The 18,285-nt window shown below is 33.2% G+C and overlaps 2 protein-coding genes across 2 annotated transcripts; both read left to right on the top strand.

The window, feature by feature from the left end:
• The first annotated feature begins 1,872 nt into the window (after positions 1–1,872).
• On the top strand, positions 1,873–4,687 carry LOC125204625 (laccase-7-like). The gene is made up of 6 exons (XM_048103332.2): positions 1,873–2,076; positions 2,224–2,375; positions 2,840–3,084; positions 3,168–3,296; positions 3,381–4,337; positions 4,417–4,687. The coding sequence occupies exons 1-6, from the start codon at positions 1,981–1,983 to the stop codon at positions 4,545–4,547; spliced, it is 1,710 nt and encodes a 569-aa protein (XP_047959289.1). The 5' UTR covers positions 1,873–1,980; the 3' UTR covers positions 4,548–4,687.
• Positions 4,688–14,319: 9,632 nt separating this feature from the next.
• LOC125203214 (zinc finger protein JACKDAW-like) lies at positions 14,320–16,143 on the top strand. Its single transcript, XM_048101522.2, has 3 exons — positions 14,320–14,744; positions 14,825–15,224; positions 15,309–16,143. Exons 1-3 carry the CDS (start codon positions 14,654–14,656, stop codon positions 15,997–15,999), a joined length of 1,182 nt encoding a protein of 393 aa, XP_047957479.1. The 5' UTR covers positions 14,320–14,653; the 3' UTR covers positions 16,000–16,143.
• Positions 16,144–18,285: the final 2,142 nt, after the last annotated feature.

Here is an 18,285-nt window from a genome sequence, read left to right as displayed (position 1 = left end):
CGTATTTTCGATATAAAACGATATATCGCGATATAAGGAAATTCATATCGTTATCGTATCGAAAACTTACGATACGATATCGTATCGTATCGAAAATTACGATATATCGAAAATTCGATAATTTTTCGATATTTTTCAATACGATACGAGCGATATATCATTTTTTCGGTATTTTTCCCCAGCCCTACCCGAAACGGTTTGTGTCGTTAATGGGTTCGTGTCGTGTTCGTGTCTGAGGGTAGCGGGTCGTGTTCGTGTTCGTGTTTGAGGTTTTCTTAACGGGTCGTGTTCGTGTCTGTTGTTATCGTATTCGTGTCGTTATTGTGTCGACACGATAACGACCCGACACGCACGATTTGCCACCCCTAGTAAATTCCTACATGCTTACAATCCAGTACTTTATTATTTCTCCTTTGATCCACTATACTCCTTTCGTCCTATAAAATTAGAAATTATACTTCGATCCATCTCTTAAATTATAAACTTTTAAAGAAGCATGAGTTTTAATTCACAATTAATAAAGTGAGAGAGATGAGAAGAATGTAACTAAAATATTATTAATTGAGAATGAGTACCTTATTAGATAGAAAAATATCTAAAAAGAAAAAATTTATAATTTCGAAAAACAAATTAAATAGGAAATACTATTTCATATTTTTAAAGGAGGAAGGGTATAATAGTTAGATTATTATTGATTCCGGTGATTCAATATCCGTATTTTTCTTTTTAAGTTTTTATTATACAGTTTGGTAATGATAAGCTATTGCTTCCAATCTGCATCTAACTTAATTCGCTCAAATTTCGGAAAAACTTAAGTCGCTCAAATCTCGAAGTTGGTAAAACAAATACTCCCTCTGTCCTATTAGAAATGAAACGTTTTCCTTTTTAGTCTGTCCTATTAAAAATGAAACGTTTCTAATAATGCAAACAATACTCTCTCTACTTTTTCTTCTCTCTTACTTTACTCTCTCTTCATTAATTCACAAAACAACACTACATAAAATCATGTGCCGAAAAACAAATGTTGCATATTTAATGAGACGGAGGGGGAGTACTTACTCCATTTTAATGCATTTAAATATTTAATTTCAAAAGCTGTTATATTCCATAATCAGTACGAGACAGCGGGTTACACGAAATATTTAGATGAGTTTTAAATTTTAATATTGCAATCATGGTCTCTGGTATTATATGATGTGCAGTCAAACTTAAACAATAAAAATAATGATTATCCATCCGAAAACGCGGATAAGAAAAGAAGATTGGGCGTTGACATACTAGAATAAATAATGATTTGAAGATTTTGACATCAATCTTCCAATACAATCATCAAAATTGCAACTTCCTCGTTAGCAAAAATAGACCTAATTAATTACAAACATATGCATTGTAATTACAGTTCATTTGATCATAAATTGTGTTTACACGAAAAAAATGTTACTAGTATTTTGAAGTAATTGGAAAACGAATAACCAAGACCAAAAATAGTACTAGTAATAATAGTAAAAAGAAAGAGCTGGTCAAAACAATGACAAGAGAACACGGTTCTGAATGAAAATCGTAACCACTTTGACATTATGCATTTAAAAAGTGTATTCAATTCATTTGATGATGATATGAAGCTTCTGTTGCAACCAAATTCTCTATTAGCTTCGGCCATAATTAACAACTTAGGATATTTGTTCTTCCACACGCTACATCACATAATCAATGGAAAATCTAACATTTTACCATTATTTTATACACATTAATTCTCATCTCTAGTGTATAAAATTACATATATACACTCTTCACAAAACCAGACTTTGAACAATTATCAATCGACGACCAAGTCCATCATATTTTTTTTGGTATAAATAGGCACTCATCTGCTTAACTTTCTTCACCAATCCATCTCTTCAAAATCAATCCACCTCCTTCATATTTGAGATTTTTATACCTTTCATTTATTCATTCATATCTTTATTACTATACGTAGCAATGCGTCGCTCCTTATTGCTTTTAGCTTTGGCTTTAGCTCTTTTGGCTTGCTCTTCATCATTTGCCTCTGCTCGAATTGTTCGACATACTTTTAATGTAATTGATTTATTTATTCAGTGTGTTCCTTTTCAATTTCTATTATGCAACATATATTGTGCATGCAGTCAAAACCTGAGTAACCATAATTGATTGAGTTACAATTTGATTATTGGGAGTGAACAAATTTAACAAGCTAAATTGCAGGTGGGAAATGTTACTGTGAATCGGTTATGCCGAGATCAAGTGATCACTGCGGTCAATGGCGGTCTTCCTGGACCAACTATTGTAGCTGAAGATGGTGATACACTTGTTGTTCGTGTTAATAACGTATCACCATATAATGTCACAATTCATTGGTATGTCATTTCATCTATACTTATATAATCTTTTTTATTTTGATTATATATAAAGTGAAAGATTTAGTGGAGTATTATTTTTAGACACTGACACACGACTTGATTTTTATATCATAAATAAATAAAAATAAATTAAAAAAATGAAATTTCAATGCAATACTTATTATGGATTTTGCAAAACCTACCACCCATCTAGTTGTTGGTTAATTTAATATAGTCTATACAATCATGATATATTAAAATGAACTGATGATCCACATGTATACTACAAAATTTCTTACGTCAAACTACAATCTTTATATAGGAATCGTGCGTATACACATGGACTAGGTCTGGCCGTCGTTCCTTATTGATTAACTAATCGACCAATAAACGATATTTTCAAACAATCTTAATCGCTAAAATTAGAGGCTAGCATTTGTAATAATTATATATTTTGGGTAAATAATTGTGTAATGGCACAGGCATGGGGTGTTCCAGCTACTGAGCGCATGGGCCGATGGGCCCGAATACGTTACGCAATGCCCGATCCGGCCCGGTCAAAGCTTCACCTACAGATTCAACGTGACCCGCCAAGAAGGAAGTCTCTTGTGGCATGCACATTTCAAAGCACTCCGAGCCACGGTTCATGGAGCCATAATAATCCGACCCGCACCCGGTCGCACATACCCATTCCCAACGCCATTCCGTGAAATCCCAATTGTTCTTGGTCAGTATAATATTTCATATTCAATTCATTAATTAAAATTATGTAATACTAGGTGAATATTGATCGTATATTTGTGGGTGCAGGTGAATGGTGGAATGCTGATATCATGGATGTGGAAGAGGAAGCTGTCTCAACAGGGGGTGCGCCTAATGTTTCTAATGCTTTTACTATTAACGGTCAGCCCGGTGATCTCTACCCATGCTCCTCAAATAGTAAGTGCACATATATATCAAATTTACTATTTTAATAAATAGTACTCCTTCTGCCCGCGATTATTTGACTCTGTTTTTTTACAGACACTGTTAGGTTTACGTTGGTACAAGGAAGAACCTATCTTCTCCGAGTAATCAACGCTGCACTCAACACTCCGCTATTCTTCAAGATCGCCAACCACAATTTCACAGTGGTGGCCGTGGACGCGTCCTACACCGACCCCTACAACACCGACGTGTTGGTTTTAGCACCGGGGCAGACCGTGGACGCGCTTATGACGGCCGATCAACCGGTAAATCGCTACTACATGGCAGCAAGCGCGTTCGTGATCCCACTGCTCGCTCCCTACGTCAACATATCGACCACCGCCATCATGTCGTACGTGGGGGCCCCGGTGAATTCGACACCACTATTGCCCGTAATGCCCAGCAGAAACGACACGGAGATAGCGAACAGGTTTTTGAGCAGCTTGACCGGTTTGACCAGCAGCCCGCACTGGACCCCGGTCCCACTGGAGATAGACGAGCGCATGTTTGTGACTACCGGGCTAGGCCTGGTCGCGTGCCGCAACCCGAGCGGGGTCTGTGTCGGGCCGGGCGGGCAGGAAGTAGCGGCGTCGATGAACAACGTATCGTTCGAGCTGCCACAGGGGATTTCGATCATGGAGGCCTACGTGAACAACGTGAGTGGGGTCTACACCGCCGACTTCCCGGACAACCCACCGGTGACGTTCGACTACAATAACCCGAACAACACGCAGAACCCGGCGTTGTTTGCGACGGAGAAGGGGACGAGAGTGAAGCAGTTCAAGTACAACGCGACGGTGGAGATGGTACTTCATAATACGGCGGTGCTGTCGTCAGATGATCATCCGATGCATCTGCACGGCCTTAATTTTTACGTGGTTGGACAAGGGCTGGGGAACTACAATCCCCAAACTGATGGTGCCAATTTGAACTTGGTCAATCCGCAGGAGCGGAATACCGTTGTCGTTCCTAGCTTAGGATGGGTGGTCATCAGGTTCCGGGCTAATAATCCAGGTAATTATTTATTTTACACTAGGGATGAGTTATCTAAATATACAAAATTAATTGAGGCGTATTTTATTTTCATTTTCAGGTGTATGGTTCGTGCATTGTCACATAGATGGACACGTGCCGTGGGGTCTGGCTAATGCTTTTATCATCGAGAATGGGCCCACGCCGGACACAACGTTGCCTCCACCGCCAGCCGATCTTCCACAATGCTAGTTCCAAACTTGCACTACCTACTACTACCATATATTTTATTTTTGAATTTCAGTCCACGAAATGTATTTGTATTAATTGGTGTGAATTTTTTTTCTATGTTGATCTATTTCGTAATAAATTCATTGTATAAAGAGAAATAACTATACAACTTGTATGACCATTCTAGTACTTTATTTACGAATAAGTAAGATTCTTGCTCACAATTTGAAATTAATGAATATAATCAAATCTAACATCCACTAGAACCCAAGTATGCAATAGTTTGGTGTTTAGTCTTCTTAAACAATATATGAAATTGGTTGGTCGAACCTAAACTTAATTTTATATCGTACTCATTCAATATTAAGTAGAAACAACGTGTATATAAATATTGTGCGCCAAGGTCGGTAATATTTAATTTGTTTAATATTGGATATCGTTAGTGGTGACATATTAAGGAATTTTTTAGTAAAAGTGTACCAGGAAAATCAACTCAATAAAATGAATGAGACTAGGTCTATTCTCTATCAAATGAATTAGTCTAAAAGGATATTATATATTGTGATTTTCGTGGTGGCCACACGTATTGCGTGTGAAGCAACCTATTACGACATCATATTAAATCCTTGTACAACATTAGTAAACATAATCTTTTATTATTATTATTTGATTTTGGAGTCGGGATTTTGACTAATGGACACGGGACATTAATTAAAAGAGAAAAGATAAATACTCTTGAGCAATCAAGTCATGACATTAATTGCAAATGCTTAGTGCGGGTGGTTGTACAATGAATCATAAATACAATTTCTTTATATGGCATCAGTGCGTCGTAAAACAAAATGCTACTCAACAGGCTCAAGGATGATCCAAGAGATCAGCCTCGCGGAAATGGCTTCTTTATCTGATCCATTAACAGGGAGAGATTACAATGCCAGTGAAGATTTGATTAATCAAAATAGATTAAGAATCCTAGCTATATATATTCCATACTAATAATTATAATACTACAAAGCTAATTAGATCAAAATATAGAGGTGCTCAAACTTTATACCAACCCACTTCATTATCAGTCTCAACAATCTGAGCATGTGATGATAGCATAGGATATAAATTTAAGCACACATTTGGAAATGACAAACTTTACAAATCCACATCCTAATATACTTGTATAAAGATAACACTATTAGACCATGTAAAATTGTAAATGTACAGATCAAATAATTTGGGTCAAACAAACCTAGTAAAATAGTACCATGCATGCTACACATAACAGGTGAATTCCAAAAACTTGCTTATAAAGAAATATGATATTTAAATTTAGAAGTCAGAACTCATATACGCAGTTAAAAAAAATTAGAGAGTAAGTTAAAGGCTACCACCAATTTTGTGCTCATGTTTTTAGTTGATAATAATGGGAACAAAATTTATAAATAGCACTATCGTACCTGAGTTTGCCATACCTTGTAGTATGATCCAAGGTAACATTCATATGAAGTAAAGTCATAATGGAAAATCCATCTAGTAATGGTTCAAGGCAGGAGATGTCTCATCATTTCTACCAGCAAAATAAAAAAGTTTATTCCTTGTCAATTTCCACTATATTAGCATAGTGATATTTCTATTTGCTACAAGAATAGTATATCATAATCACATAATGAGATTTCCTAAGTTTTGGGCAATCCGAGTGTAACAATCTGAGTGTGAAATAATTGGAGTGGTCATGGGTTATTATAAGATTTTTGCTTGCTTTCCCCTCTCTGGAAATTTTTTACTGTAGTAAGTATTTACTATTACCCACACATCCTTGGAAATAAATATTGATGGACAGTTGTGATGAAATGTAGGACTTTTTCGTAAGGTGTTTATTCATCCGATCCCAATGGAGCAATAATTTGGGTTTGTTATTTATTGGGCTTATTTACTACTCCTATTTTATTTATGAAAGCCCATGTTCTCTAATCACTCAGTAGCTCATTCCAAATTAAAGAAAGTGTTAACTTTTTTAATATCTTGCATCAATTTTAAGCCTCTATAGGGTATTCTTATTTGCAGTCGAAATTGCATTTTGTGATTCTCATGCGCTAGTTAAATTATGATGGTAGTTGATAAACTCTAATTATAATTAATAAATTATAGGAGTATAATTTTCAGGTGGATAATCCACAAAAATTTTTGCTATGCTAAAATGTATACATATTTGTTTGACAAGCACTACTTACTTGCGTATATTAATGAAGCGCAATTTAGTTGGTACGACAGTTAAATGGAGAAAAACTACTACTCCTTTCGTCTCAATTAAGATGACACAATTTTCTTTTTGGTTTGTCCCAGATAAGATGACACATTTATGTTTTGAAAATTCATTTCGAATTAATACATTCAACCACTTTTTTCACACTACAATTAAAATATTCAACTCTCTTTCTCTCTCTATTTAATACTCACCCCTATCTTCTTTTTTTTCCTCTCCAATTAAACACATAAACCAATAACTCCTAAAATCACATCCCAACTAAAAATGTGTCATCTTTTTCGGGATGGAGGGAATACTAGGCTACTTGTATTGAATACAAATTTTTGTACGTTCATTCTATTAAAGCAAACATATGTTTTGACAATAACCTTTTATTTGTTTGATTATGGATTTAATTTTCAAGTGATTTTCGTTAAAAATATTAATCGTGGTACCTATATACTTTTAGTTCCATGAATAAATTTTTTTAAAGAGACCCATAGTTATTGTCTTGTCTAACCCCATGATTATAGATTTATATATGAATCCATAAATAAGTAAAAGAGGAGTGTAGTACCTTATCAATGTACAGTATGCACCAATTAAGCATAAAATAATCTCTATCAATTTTAAATAAATTAAAATATATTAAACATATAGTAGTGAACTAATAAGATGATTTTATAGTAAACTTATGCAAACAAAATAACTTAAGATGGGGGAAACGAAGCAGTGTAAGACCAATCAATGAATTGAGATGTGCTTTTCAAGACTGCAAAGATTTACCATGCAATGTGCATGCTTATAGACATTTGATGGAGATATATATATAACGTAGATTATAATTATAAGTAGGCTGAAAAAATGAAGAAGGCAAATTTCAATTTTTGAAATATACTGTTAATATATATATATATATATATATATTCTTGTGATGTGCCTTTCTTTATGCATACATGCAACCGTTCAAGGGAACATCAAAGTATCAAACAATGGTGACTTAACTTGTTTCCAGCTAATTTTCTCCTTGTTTGCATGTCTCTTTTTTTTGCTTTTTCGTTGTCAACAATTTGTTTTGTTTTGTTGTGTTGCTGTTTATTGTTTGCGCATCACATTCAATGTTCTTCAGTTGTGAATTTTACACACAACTCTCATTATTTGCTGACTAGATGTAATGAAACTTAACTTTAAGAAAAAATGGAAAGGTAAACTATAGGGATCGTAGTACTTTGTATTGATATGCCACTACAAAAAACTTACTCCATTGTTTAGGGGCACAAAGATTGAAACGCAATTACTTGTGTTGTAATTTTTAAAAAATAACAATAATTTATGACGCAAATCAAAGGGTTCCTAAATGAAGGACAGGTTAACTTAAAATATTTGCTTTTTTAGGACACTTCCATTTGTGTCCTCTAATTTTAGTTGGGACACTAATAATAATGACACTTTTTGAAGCATTGGTGATATATTTAGAAACACGTACTATTAATGTCATTAATTGCATTAAAAAATGTCGTAATGAGTGTTTTTGTTGCAGTGTGCTTTAGATAAAACTTGTTGTTGGTCAAGGTTTAAGCTTTTATGTTGAACAAGTCTTGATCGCCTGTGAGATTGTTTCAGAGAATTCTCCTCGCAATAATATTGACTTAGATTCTATAATTCTATTTAGAACTGAAGTTTGAAAATTGTAATTGGTGTTGTATGTTGGTAAATCCGATATAATAAATGGAGTAAGATACTGTTTAATTAGTTATCACCAGAGTCAGCTGGGTGATTAAACAATAATAATAGGTGGTGATATTTTACTTCTTGTTAATATTGGCCCCCTAAATCATAACTAGGGGGCAATTTAACCAAGATTGTTAATACAGAATTTGTAATAAATAATTGATTAGCAAGATTGGGATTGATCACCCACCATTATACAGAGTCCATAATTTTATTATATGCCAACAGCTTCAGGCCAAGATAGTCATACCCATGTTACTTGGTATATTTGTTTGATGAATTTCAGGATTTCGTGTATTTTAAATATACAGATCTAATAAAAGATTATCCCAACACCTTTATTTTCCAAAATCTGATCGCTTAACACACACGGAGAAATACCTATTATGCTGTACAACTTATCCGAGTACAACATCACTGAACATCGCTCTAATTTAGTCGGTGTTGGCACTATTTATTTTATTTTATGCATTTAATTAGTATGAATTCTAATACTTTAAAAATTGTTATGGATGTCATTGATCTACAAATTACATAAAAATCAAAACTTGAATTTATTTATTTACTATTCGAAGTTATATAAAAAAAAACTAATTTTAATGTTTATATAATTTATAAAATAATTAAGTCAATAATATTTTTTAAAATAAATATATAACTAAATAATAGTTATTGAAATCATTAAATTTTAAATTACATATAAATCATAGCTTGATTTATTCTTTTGTTCATTTATTTAAAATTATAAAGCTAAAAAATAGATCTAAGTTTTGATATTTATGTAAATTATAAAATTAGTAACGTCAATAATAAATTTTTGAGATAATAAAATTGAAACAAATTTAAAAATATAATATCTTGATTTTAATAATTCTGACATGGGCCAGTGTTTAATCATGTGGAGAGAGAGGATGCTTTTGAGCGGCCATGTTTTTGCATCTCTTCTCATATCTTGTTTGGATTGCTTGATGAAAATGTTCAATTAACCTGAAAAATGAACCCCACTTCTTTAGGTCCGAACTCATTTTATTGTTCCATAAATTTTAGTGCATCTCCAGAAAGTTGACCTATTTACTTATTTCTGTATTTTGGGTACTAGTATTACAAATAAACTTGTTGTATATGTAGGATCTATTTTAAAAGATTATAATATCATTAGTCAGTGGGTTTGGAGTATAAATTGGGTTAATTGACATTCTTATCTAATGGAGTAATTTTTTTTTCCATCAAATATATCATAAACCTCGAGTCTTGAGGGTATTAAAAATATAAATTTGAATGGGATTTTGTTGAGGGGGAAGGGGGGATGATGTGGACGTGTAGGTTGAGTAGAGAAATTGAGCATTGGATACTCATCTTTATTTTTTTTCTAAACTTATTAATATTAGACAACCCCATGTGTAATCAAATGGAATTGTTTGTCATGGGCAAACGTGCAACTTGTGTTGAGATTAATACTTTTTTATATTTTTTCACATTGTCACAAAAAATAATCATAAACTTCACTGTTGTGTTTCATTTTTCTTTCATTACCATATGGACATATTATTGTTATTATTACCAATCTTAAATGTCTCTTTCTACTTTACTGGTTTTCAATGACCATTATTTGTGTTATTTTTCTTTCATTACTATATGAACATAATATTGTTATTATTACCAATCTTAAATGTCTCTTTCTATTTGACCAGTTTCCATTTAAATGATCACCATTTGTGTTGCCACTTTTTGTGTTACCACTCTTCCAGTGATTTTTTTTTTCTAAAATAGAAAATTTTAATTTTAAGAGACTAATTAAAATAGAAATAGTTTCTATTTTAAAGGAGGGAGATATTATATTTTATTTAAAAATCTTATCTTTTATACTAGTAAATATATTTGTATAAAACTTACAATAAAACTAAATTTGTTTCTCTCACTTATTATTCTTTACGAATTTAACTGATGAATTAAAACATGATTGAATTCGTAGTTCACTTTATATTTAAATATATGAACATTAGCAATTATCTGCGTAGTATCATATTTTTATTATGTATTTTTGTCGTATTTTTTAAACATAATTTGACTTTCAATGTTATGTTATACTATTGTAGTTCAATTGTGATCATCGTGCCTAACAAATGCTAGTGCAATTTGAATATTAGTAATATATTATTTATTTATTTATTAAATTATATTTAATTCTTAGATATTTAACTTTGCTCTCTCCATTCTAGGGTTCTCTCGATCAAATAATGTTAGAAGATCTAAATACCAAACTTGTTTATGTGTATGCATAAACCCGAAATTAAAGGTCGTAATATATTAATTCGTATAAGGAATTGCATAGGGTTTGATGATGGACCCAAATTTCTTGGTAGTAGGGTTTTACTAATTTCTATAGGCGCCTTGAAAATGCAACATTAGAACGCGTTTTTAGGCTGCAAATTTTCAACTAATAATTCTCATCATCAATTAAAAATTTGCAGCACATCAAATTAAAGAATAAATATTGTGTTACGTAGAAGAGTTATATATAGGGAATAGGAAAGTTATGGATGGAAGTAATGTCGTATGTGGTCGGACGACAGCAAATCAAATCTTAATCCGTCAATTATAATTTCACCCTCGAAATCAGGGCTTATTTTGATTTTTGTAGGCAAATTTTTAGGTCCAATATGTCCCTACGTACATATGCATGTGCATGTCTAATTAATTAATTATTCATCACCTACTAATTTACATATAGACATAGTATAATTAAGCAACAAGTGCTTGTATTTTATTATTTTCATGCAATTTATTCCAAACTTTTGGCCTAGTAAGAATTTGATGATGATTAACATTAGCATTCGATAATCACTGATCAGTATATTAATATATCTCAAGACATTTATATTGACAACCAAATTATTAATCAAACCAAGAACCATTAAAAAACGTATCTTTTGAGAACTCAAAATAGAGACACAATTATATGCGTTGAATTTTTTTTTAAAAATAACTATACAATTTAGGATGCAAAAGAAAACATCCATAAGTTGAGACAAATTATTTTAATTTTTTGTTCTTTTAAAACGTTTCCGTTTGTATTTCATTATTTTATTTGGAACACCAACAATAAAAATACTTTTTGAAACGTCGGTAGTATAATTATAAACACAAATTAAATTAGCGTTATTTGCAGTGAACTTACAAACAATTAGTCAAAGTATACAAATTAGGCATAGAATCATGATACATAGAGAGAGAATAGAATTAGTGTGATTTAGATATGGGTATGGTAGTGGGACATGTGAGAGGAGAATAATTCGTTTTGTAGTAAGATCCAAGTGCTTGCAGCCAAAAGCAGTTAAATTTATATATTGCTTATCTAATTCTTTATTATAGGCATATCTTGATAGTATATATTTCAAACCTCTATATTGTAGATAATACTAATATTCTTTTCACCATTAAAAAATACTACTATATGTTATTGAGTGAGAGAATAGAGATTGATGGACCACATCAATATCACTATATGGATATATATGATTCCTCTTGATTAAGTTCAATATATTGTGAACCACAAAATTTATGAAGAAAATTCAAGCTTGTGTTGAAAATGAATAAACCACTGGTAAAATCATGACACGATCGGGATTCAGGAACATGCATGTATCCTCTTATCATATTAAAATCAAGCCTATAGTTTTATAATTTTTATGCATAAAATCAAGTTAGGAATATTTATGGTTCAATAGGCTTTAAAAAGCGGTTCAAGTTCAACTTATAAAAAGTAAAATAAGTAAGTATTTTCAAGCTACTCAAGCGTCAAGATATTCAATGGTCCAAATTTGGTATAACTAACAATCAAGTTAATCTCAAAAATAAATTTGTAAACGAAACTTAACAAATTGAAATATAAATGGACGTGACCTAATTTTTATCTTGTTCCATTGCACTATTGGGACGGCGAACAATCCCATAGTTCTCATGCCGTTGTATATTAGGATGTCTTGTTGACTGGTATGCTTCAATGTTGTTTAACACACGATAACTCGCGTATGTCATTGGGGATTTATGAACTCTATCAATGTGAGATGTGTCAATCATTTCCCCCAATTGCCACGTCTACGAGGTATTACAATGTACTTATGGAAAGGCATCATTTTATTCTGAATCCTATCAATTTCATTTTCAACTACATATAATCTTTCCACTAATCGTGTATCATCTTTCCTTACAACAAGTCTACCTTTGATAATGGTTTGACATTCCTTTGATAATTGTTACAAGAGATGATGTAGAAATTGAGAGGCATTGTGATGCAATAAAAGAGATGTTTGAATTGGGATATAGAAAGGGGTACGAATTGTGGATGCTCTCATATGCTTTACCAATCTAAAATTATGTTGTTTTAATATAGCACATTGAACTTATGTGTTACGAGTGTGGTAATTCAACTTCATTAACTACAAGAAACTTATGTTATAAGAATACAAAATTAGAGACGCAATTATTCACATAATTGTATTAGAAATTTTTTTAAATATCAAAATTGAGGGTACAAAGAGAAATAATTTTAAGTTAAGAACACAGCTGTCCTAGTACTTAATATTTTATTTTTTGGGAAGCTTTCGTTTAAGTCCCTTAATTTTAGCTGGAATACTAAAATTAAATTACCTGACAATTTTGATGCTATGAGTAGTATAATTCTCCATTTCTCCTAACAAATTGAATGTTCAATAAGTTTATATATGTTATAAATTTGTTAAAGCTGACTATTTTTATGCTATGAGTAGACAGTAGTATAATTCGTCATTTCTCTGAACAAATACTCCAAGTGATTCAAATATACTTACATTACATGGCATAAATGATCATACTCGTCTCATACTTGAGATTAAAAATGGGTCCCTTAGGTCACGGGTGGCTGAAATATCATCGGGAATTGCGAAAACTCATTCTGACAGTGTTGATGCACTTGTAAATTACTTTATCACAAACAATAGGAAATACTGCAATTATCGAATAAAAATTCAAACCTTTAATTATGTCGTAATGATTTTATTCGCGAACACACGAGCAAGAAAAGCTAACACACTTTTTACATATTACTGCCTTTTTCACTACTATATTGTTTCTTTGAGATCTATAAGTGTGAACCCAAAAGTATTGAAATAAGAAATATATTAGCCTACATGTCACAGAGCCCTATGTTTTTCAAAAAGTTGAAACTTAAAACCATTCCCCGTTTGACCTTTCTCACTCTCTTTTAGGCACGCCTTTTCCAATTTTTGGTTCCATATATTTACCCTTATCGACATGTATATATACTTCTAGTATTTAAAATATCAAATGTACGTAGTTATTAATCATAGGTATATAAAGAGGGGACTGCATTGGAGTTCAATATGAAATACGTGCTAATTTTATGACTGAAAAAATTTACATGTAAGTGAAAAATTACTTATTGTCCAATTTGGAACGATTCAAAAAATTAGAGTAAAACGAAAAAGAAATATATGCATGCAGCATATGGTCAATTGTCATACCTATAGAAACTATTGAAAAATTTAAACAAACTACTAGTAACGTCCAATACTTTTATACTACTACTAGTATAAAGGGAAATACATATATTGTAATATTTATAGGGTGTCGATAATATAATAAATTAATAAATCAGCTCGAAAAACTACGGATGACACACAGCTCTACACATTCTGGTTACAAGCAGCATACAGCCAATGTGTACGTACAAACAAGTGTATCTATCTATCTAGAGAGAGAGAGAGAGAGAGATGGCCCCATCTGCTATTTGTATGGCTGACCAATTTTGAATTTAAGAGATAAAGAGATAGGAAGTAGAAGGGGAAGCTTAATTGCCAGAGAGAGAGAGAGAGGGGATTGTTCGGAAATATTCTCTTTAGCTTTGAGTGGTATTTTTTGGTGTTTTTATGTTGAAATCAAACAAAGGCTCCAACAGATCTCTGTGAGCAAGACGTCGAAATTAAGTCATTCTTGTGTTGTATTCTTGTGGTGTGTTTCAAAACCTTATTACAAACTAGTATACTATAATTTGTGGTCTTGTTCCTGTGTGTTTTCGTCTATCCTTAGTTTGGAATAACACGAAAGCATCCATCTGTTTGTATTTGGAGAGCTTGTTTGTTTTACTCTTACACTTAATCAAATGATGTCTGCTGATGTATTTTCTCCCCAAATAAACCCTAACTCCAAACCCCCTTCTGCTAAAAAGCGAAGAAATCTCCCCGGCACACCAGGTATTAATTCAATTCAGTTCAATTCAATTCATACCTATATAAATACATATTGATGATTTTATACATACATACATACATAGATCCAGATGCGGAAGTCATCGCGCTCTCGCCAAAGACGCTTATGGCGACCAACAGATTCATCTGCGAAATCTGCAACAAAGGCTTCCAGCGAGACCAGAATCTGCAACTGCACAGGAGAGGCCACAATCTGCCATGGAAGCTGAAGCAAAGAGCTAACAAGGACCAAATCAAGAAGAAGGTGTACATCTGTCCGGAGAAGAGCTGCGTACACCACGAGCCGGGCCGGGCCCTGGGCGACCTCACCGGGATCAAGAAGCACTTCAGCCGCAAGCACGGCGAGAAGAAGTGGAAGTGCGAGAAATGCTCTAAGAAATACGCAGTGCAGTCGGATTGGAAGGCTCACTCCAAGACCTGCGGCACCAGAGAGTACAAATGCGACTGCGGAACTCTCTTTTCCAGGTATTACTATTACTATTACTATTTCCATTTCCATTTCAATTAATGCGTTATCCATTAATAATTTATAAATCATTTATTGCGCAGAAAGGACAGTTTCATCACGCACCGCGCTTTCTGCGACGCCCTGGCGGAGGAGAGCGCCAGGGTCGTTGTAACCCCCAACAATTTGAATGATTTGTGTGGAAATCTGATGAACGGCGGAATTCAGAATTTTGGAAATCCGAATCAGCAGAAGCCGAGGCTGTCGCTTTGGTTGGATCAGGCCAACTCCGATCACAATTCAAACATGTTCATGCCTTCATCAAACGACATCGTTCAGATGGCGTCCAACAACCTCTTCGCCTCCAATCCACCCATGGTTAACTACGCAAATCTATCCTCATCCCCGCTGCAAGGGATGATGAAGGAGGAGGCCGAGACCGCGACCACGATGCCGGATTCCATGGCTTCACTCTACTCCCACAGCCACAACTCCGCCACGGCGCTACTGCAGAAAGCAGCGCAGATGGGGTCCACAAAGAGCAGCCCGGCCTTCTTTGGCAACACGGCCGGGCTGATGACCGCCAACAGAAGCGAGCTGCATCAGGTGTTTGAGAATCCGGCCGCTAATAATATCATGAATTTCAGCAACAGTCTCGGTGGCGCCGCTAATTCGGTGAGCTTGCATGGTTTCACGAGGGATTTTCTCGGCATGGGCGGAGACGGCGCAGGGCCGTTTCTGCCACAGGAGCTGGCTAAGTTCGCTTCGATCACTCACTTCACTGCCAATCACTAGCCTTTTCTTTTTCTTTTCTTCTTCTCTTCCTTCTTTTTGTTTTTCGTTTTTTTTTTTCATTTTTTTGTTTGTGGCATATATAAAATAAGCATATTGTTGGAGGCCTAAAATGCAAACCTTATCATACATTCTTTCTTCCGTCTACCTTTGAATCTAACATTCCTCAATAAAAACAAACAAGAAATTCAGCTCACCGTGATTCATAATTTCAGATAACGCATAGTACTAGTATAAGTTTTTTTCTTCTTCTAAGAGTAAAGCATTTCATGTACTCCATACAAAAGCATATCATTTAATGTTTTATTTATTTTTAGATTTCTGATAGAACAAAAATTCCCTTATATTACTGGAAATTATTAAGGTGTAGTATGTCACAGACATAACTCCACCTGACTTGTCGCACTTGAGGGTGAAAATAAAAGAAAGAGAATTTTGTTGTTGGATTTTTTTATATATACTACTCCCTTAATCAGATGCATCACGTTTAATTTGTACTAATAAGTAGTCAAATATTTTTTTCAACTGTACGTAAAAATATATTTTGATTCATCATTTGAAAGTTATATTTTTAATTTTTACTTTTATATTTATCATAATAAATAAATTTTACGAGCTAAAATTTTAGTTTCGAGTAGAATAACATCATGTGTGTGTGTGTTCATTTATTATAAGTTTAATGGATTATCTTAAAATCCAAAAATTAAGAATTAGGGTTAAAATTTTTTTAACTCAAATGACCCGTATCTTAATAACCCGAGCATATTAGATCAAACTCGAATGAGTTGGTCCGATTGACATCTCCGGCCTCCGGAGCACTTGCGTTGATCAAACTTGAAAAGTAGGTATATTACCTGGAATTTATATTGTTGCATGAACGATAAGTTGTTGTCCGGTGTCATATTCATTTTGAATAGTAATTGGAATTTTGCTTTCAAAATTTTGATTCTTGATTATATTTCATTGAAACCGATGTTAGCGTAGTTATTAATTGTTGCGCCCTTGATTGACTGCCAGTTGAAGTCTCCGAGCGACCTCGTCAACTTTGGTGGCCTTGTTTTGTTTGTTGAAATGGGAAAAGGATTAGATCGAGATCATACCAGAAAAAAATTGTACCACTCCTACTACTATTCTGTTAATAGCAATAAAGATATTTTAGACTCTAAACCACAATCTCTTTAAAAGTAGTAATTTTTATTTGCCATTAACAGCCTTGAATTTACAATATTAAGCTTCAGTATGTGATCTAACAAATAAACATGCGGACATGCTCTTATTTAAAGAATTTTCCTTAAACTAGTAAGTAATTAACTAGCTTAATTAGAGCATTACTTTTGCACATTTATTATATCATTTTCGATAAAGTAGTTGTCTTCGACTAGTGAACATCATATGGGCCGTTTTCATTTTCCCTTTTTCTTCCTCCTACAAGTAATAATTGTGCTATAGACGAATACACATTATCATTCTATTCTATTTCTTTCCCGATGAGATTGAATCTATTTTTATTCTACTTTTCTATTATGAGAAATCAATCACACATTAGAAAGTTACGTATAACGGTCACAGACTGATATGATTTCTCTTAATAAATAATACAACCAACAAGTAATAGAATAAATACTAGTACTACATGATTTCATAATGTTGAATTTAATTATAGGTAAATACAACCAAAGCGACCCATCTTAATTAATTAATTGATCACTCAAATAATGTGTAGCTAAGGAGTGGGGAGAACAAAAACACAAAATTGATTCCCAAAACACGCACAGCAAATTAAATCAAGAATTTGAAAATGTTGGACCTTGACTTACCATATTATTTTAGTAATATTCCTAAGATGTCGAATGTAAGGTGATCCAATTAGAAAGGTTATGGGAAGTATATATGAAAAAAAGATTCTCGAAAGCAGACATACTTGTCTTATGCATATGTTTTACCTTAAACCACTTTTCTTAAAATGCAGCAAAAGAAAATGAAAGCACCAAGATAGAGACTTCAATCTTGAGATGGCCGATCATCTACGACTTGATTTTTAAAACATTTTTTATATCACTTTTTTTACATTGGGTCACAGGTTGAATTTCTGTAGCAGACGTTGACTACCCTTATCACACTTTCTTTTGGGCATAACCGAATCTTTTCACTTTATTATGTGAACTCTCATCCTCCAATTATTTGGTTTGGGTATTATTTTCTTCATGCTTAGACATGAGCATAGCCTAAGTAAATTTTCCACTTATGCGGCAAATTTCCACGATATAAAAATGTTCATATGATCGACAA

Source organism: Salvia hispanica, chromosome 6 (assembly GCF_029641045.1).
Source record: "Salvia hispanica isolate PSC_SH4W2 chromosome 6, Shi_PSC_v1, whole genome shotgun sequence".
Lineage (NCBI taxonomy): Eukaryota > Viridiplantae > Streptophyta > Magnoliopsida > Lamiales > Lamiaceae > Salvia > Salvia hispanica.
Note: the sequence above shows the minus strand (reverse complement) of the source record. Positions and strands in the feature narration are given on the sequence as shown.